At 58.3% G+C, this 5028-nt stretch overlaps 1 protein-coding gene across 1 annotated transcript in view; it reads right to left on the reverse strand.

The window, feature by feature from the left end:
• Window positions 1-5028, reverse strand: part of TMEM132D (transmembrane protein 132D) — a 282917-nt gene that overhangs the window by 9948 nt on the left and 267941 nt on the right. Inside the window, exons 6-8 of the mRNA XM_030887438.2 lie at window positions 3676-3881; window positions 2007-2280; window positions 1467-1658 (exon numbers count right to left, since the gene is read on the reverse strand). Of these exons, the coding sequence (XP_030743298.1) occupies window positions 1467-1658; window positions 2007-2280; window positions 3676-3881 (672 nt within the window). The remainder of the gene's footprint in view (window positions 1-1466; window positions 1659-2006; window positions 2281-3675; window positions 3882-5028) is intronic.

A 5028-nucleotide genomic window follows, 5' to 3' on the forward strand; every position in this document is an offset into this window, starting at 1 on the left:
GCCCAGCTCCGAGCCCCAGATGACCCACTCTTCGGCCCGAACCAAGAGGCAGAGGAGCGGCTCCTCTGCGCTCCATAGCCTGCAGCTGGCTGGCCTCTCCCTTGTAAGGAGGAGGTCAGCCTGTGGGGGTTCTCAGGGTCACTGTCCTCTGCAGGTGTTTGCTAGCCCAGAGTCTGAGCACTAGGCGCGCCAGGGAGCGGGAACGTTCTGGGGACGGGCAGGCTCAGGGCCCGCTTCCAATCCTGCTCCGTACACGACCACAGCCTGCTGAGTGGGAACCATGCAGGGCAGGCATAGCCTGAGGAAAGAAACTTCCAGAAAAACCTCCCATGTGGGCCAAGCCTCCCATCAGCTCCAAGTGAGGACAAGCTTCTCCCTGTATCTTGTCTTTCTGGAAGGACTGAGCGACCACCCCGCGAGGGGCAGGGCGTGGGGCACCTGCGAGTCCCTACACGACACTCTAGTTGTTATGAAACCATGGTGTCAGCAACATACGCAACCACACAGATGCAATCCACATGTCCACATAGTGCATGCATGCACGCACACGCACAGCTATATTGGACACACATACATGCATACACACTGGCACATAGACACGTAAGCACAAATATACCACACACACATACATACACCCACAATATGGACATTTCATATACACACGTGATATAGGTACACAACACACCCCCACATATACATACATACATATACCACACACGTGCATATATACATACTCATTCAGAACACTTACAAATAATACATACCACACATGCCTATACAACACACTGACACAGATATACATACAAATACATAAACATACACATACAATGCACACATACATACACATAGACACTTAATATACACACATATACATATACACAATACACACCATATATACACATACACACTCAGACACAATGCTTATATATACACATACCACACATACACACATGCAAAGACACAAATACATACACATGCAACCCACACATACATACATATACACAGTCTAGACACTTAATATACACACAAAACACATATATACAATACACACCACACATACATACACAAACACACACAAAACAGGTGCATATGTGCATACTTACACATAACACTTGCACATGTACATACCACACACGTGCACTATACGTATATGCACATACAACATACACACAATGCAATGCACACACATGTTTACCATACCCATGTACGTATCACACCCACATACATCATGCACACAATATGCATATACTCACATACACATGGCATGCATAGCACAGACTGCCCATGTGCACACAGTACATGCTCATCCTCGCTGTGTGAAAGTCCAGGAATGGGCGGCCATGGCGGATGTGGGCCCCGTTTCCGGCCACATGAGTGACCTTCTGGGCCTCGCGGCTAAGTAGGACCTCCATCTCAAAGCAGACCCCGGGAACTCCTCCGTCTGACACGCTCTGAGCCCCGCCTACCTGCTTGGGCCTCTGCAGCAGCTCCTGGGCAGCCGCCGTGGCGAAGATGGCCCTGTTGCTGCCTGGGCTGAGCTGCAGGGACAGTGACAGCCCCGTCACCAGCTGGACGCCGAGGTCCGAGATGGTCACCTTTTCATCCAGCACCATGACCGTCTTCTCGGCCAGGATGGCGTCCGACAGCGGCGACAGGATCTGAGGCCAGAGCACAAGACAGGGCAGGCGGCTGTGAGCCCAGGGGCCACCTACGGAGGACATGGGTGGGAGGTGGACAGACACAGGGGCGGGGCACAGGGGCAGGCCACCCTCCTGTGCTGCACTGTGCAGGGAGCCCACACCACCCGTCCACAACAGGAAGGGACGTGTATACAGGGACTATGAGCTGGGTCGGACCAGGCGACCAACAGGAGGGCTGTATTTACACTCAGGGAGTCAGGAGCCCCCACTGGGTCCTCAGTGGATAGGGGGGGGTACTTACTGGGTCTTCCCTCTCGCTGGGTCTACCTCCCCCCTGGGGTGGGGAGCCGGGGCTCAGGGCCATACCTGGATGGTGGTCATGCCAAGCTCCTGACCAACGAGCACCTGCCCGCCCTGCAGCCGGGCCACGCGGGGGTCCTCCACTTGCAGGAAGTCGTGCACCAGCTCCGTGACGTCCAGCTGCCAGTCGGAGCCCAGCAGGTGGGCCAGGTGGGCCCCAGGCTCGGCCGGCTCGGCCACAAACTGGGTGAGGACACGCACGGTGGCATGCTGGTACTGCAGAGCGCAGCCCCGGCCCCGGCGCCCCTCCTCGTCCTCGTCCTCGCTGTCCCGGGCCGGCCTGTGGAAGAGGCACGTTAGTCCGGCTGGTGTCTGACGGGGGTGGGGGGGGAGGTTGGAGCTCCCCTCCCCCACCGTCCAGGGGTCCCCGCAGCACAGGCTCAGACAAACAGCAGGACGGTGGCACTCAGGAAGAGCAGCCACCGCTGGGCACGCTGCCCTGATGCCGGTCAGGTTTCAGCAGGACCTCCAGAGAGGCCTGGCTATCCACTCCTAAAGCCAGCCAGGCCACAACACAGCACCGTCAGATGTAGAGCCGGGAGCAGGGACAGACAGCCTCCAGACACACAGTGGTGGGATAGCAGCCTGACCCTGACCAAGGACTGTGAGGCTGGTGCATGACTGGGCGGTGCCCACTGCCCACTCTGGGCACCTCACTGCAACAGGAGTGGCTGGTGACACCCCGCAGCCTGTCAACATTTAAGGGGTTCTGACTGACAGCTGGGGGGTTCTGGCTCATAGTGACCCCGCATGACAGAGTAGAACTGCTGGCCTCAGAGGTTTTCCGGGGCTGTCAGTTTCCACGGAAGTAACCTTTGGTCAGTACCCTCGGTCCTACAGGCCACACAGAGCCAGAGCCAAGTGGGCAGCAGCGGGTGGGGTTCGTTCGGCATCTGGTTTGAGTCATGACGAGCCGTGGTTGCACAGTGGTCACGCCTTGGGCTGGGGCCCTCAAGGTTAGCAGTTCAAAACCACCAGCCTTTCCGTGGGAGCCAAGCCCGGCTTTCTATGCCAGCAAACAGTCCATGTCTCAGAAACCCAGGTCTCTCAGACCTCCGAGGAGTCGGCGTGACACGTGGCAGTGAGTTTGGGGTTTTCTTTGGCTTGTTTGTTTTTTTAAGACCACAGGCAAACACAAACCACGGCCCTCTGTCGTGGGCTCCACTCCCTCTCACAGCGACCCTGTAGGACAGAGGGCAGCTGCCCCTGGGACTCACATGATGTGACCTTTATGGGACAGGCGGCCCCAACGTCCTCTGCCCGCTGGCCTTGGGAGAGCAGCTGAGCACTTAACCACGGTGCCACCAGGGCTCTTCTGATAAAGGTGAGATCAAGCCAACCCAGCCCCTGGCCGCGGGGTCAGTTCCGACCCATGTGGACCCTGTGGGGGCACGGGCGCCTCCCCGAGGGAGGGCTGTTTACAGATGCAGCTGCCACATCTTCCAGGGGCTTTAACCACGTTACCTGTGGGGCTTACACAGCCCCAGAGGCACGTCCACAGAGGGGCAGGGACACGGTGGGGACAGTGGGAGGCCCTGGGCAGACAGAGCTCATGGGGCCGGCTGGATCCAGCACCCTTGAGGGAGCACAGAGAGCAAGTGGGGTGCTCACAGCTCCCCTGCCAGCCCAGGTCTGTCGGGGCTCCTGTGGGGGTCTGGGCCGGCAGTGCACCCACCTCTTGTTGGCCACGATGGGCACCCTCCAGCCCTTGATCTGGTTGAGCTCGGTGTCCGAGACCTCTATGTGCAGGGGCAGCTGGGGCACCCACACGGTCATCTCCAGCGTGCCCTGCAGGTGCTGGTAGGAGAAGCTCAAGGGGACAGTCACCTTGCCCTTCATTTCCTTGCCGTTGACGAAGACGTAGTCACACCTGTCAGACACCTGGGGTGTGAGGGAGGGTCAATGAGTGAGTTTCTGCCATGGCTTCTATCTTCATAGCAAGATAAACCCGGGGTGCTTGGCCTGACCCACAGGACTCACAGTGAGGTCTGGCTCCAACACCCTGGCTGGCCAAGGAGGGCCAGGCTGCACTCGAAGCAGAGTGAACGCTCACCATTGGTGGGGGGCGGGAGGAAGGAAGGCTGGGGTGCCCATGATGCATGTGTGTCCTTTGTGCCAGCTCCTGAGTGTGTGTGCACATGTGTGTCTTTGTGAGGTGTGTGTACACCTGTGAGTGTGTGAGAAACGTGCCGAGTGAGTTCGAACACTCAATTCACAGCCGTGGAGTCGCAGGCTACAGCGACCGTGTGGGACAGGGTGGAACTGGCCCTGTGGGTTTCTGAGACTGCGACTCTCTAGGGGAGGAGAAAGCCCGTCTCTCTCTCTGGAGTCAGCTGGCAGCTTTGAACTGCCGACCTTGCAGTTAGCAGCACTCTGCCACCAGGGCTCCTCATCATGCCGGATAGCTCAGCCAGCGCTGCATGTGCCTGGGGGGCGAAGGGGGGTTGCACATGGACCCTCACATGTCCTGGCTGTGCGTGTCCTGCCCGGTCCCCTTTCTGTCTGTCCTGGGCAGCACAACTGTCGGTCTATGTCATCTGCTCTGTGTCCCTGGGGGCATCCGGTGGTCCTGCCTGGACCTTCCTGAGGGTGGGGTGCTGCCAGGGTGGGGCTCCCCCTCTGCTGACCTGTCCCATCCTAGCTGCATTGGATTTCATTGACTTTCCCGGGTGGTAAAGTGCCCTGAGGAAGGCCCAGGGGTGGTCCCACTGCCTGTGCCCAGGGGCCTCTGGCACAGGGGCTCTGGTATACCCCTCCCCCAGTCTACCCTGCTCTACACACACAATGCCTGCAGACCCTGGCTCCTGGATTGATCCGGAAGGCAGGCTGGGTCTGGGTGAAGCAGACCTGGAAGATGGAGTGGCTAATGGGGGAGGAGCAGGCAAGGAAGAGGATAATTCTTTCAAATGCAGAGCCAGCCAAGAATGTAATTGCAGTTGGCTCTGGGGCAGAGGGGGCCCTTAGAATCTGGCTGCCAGGGTTTACCACCGCCCTGCCTGATGCAAATATGGCTTCCTGATGACCCAGA

This window comes from Echinops telfairi, unplaced genomic scaffold (assembly GCF_000313985.2).
Source record: "Echinops telfairi isolate 266 unplaced genomic scaffold, ASM31398v2 ScPeMD7_7412;HRSCAF=8450, whole genome shotgun sequence".
NCBI classification, from domain to species: domain Eukaryota; kingdom Metazoa; phylum Chordata; class Mammalia; order Afrosoricida; family Tenrecidae; genus Echinops; species Echinops telfairi.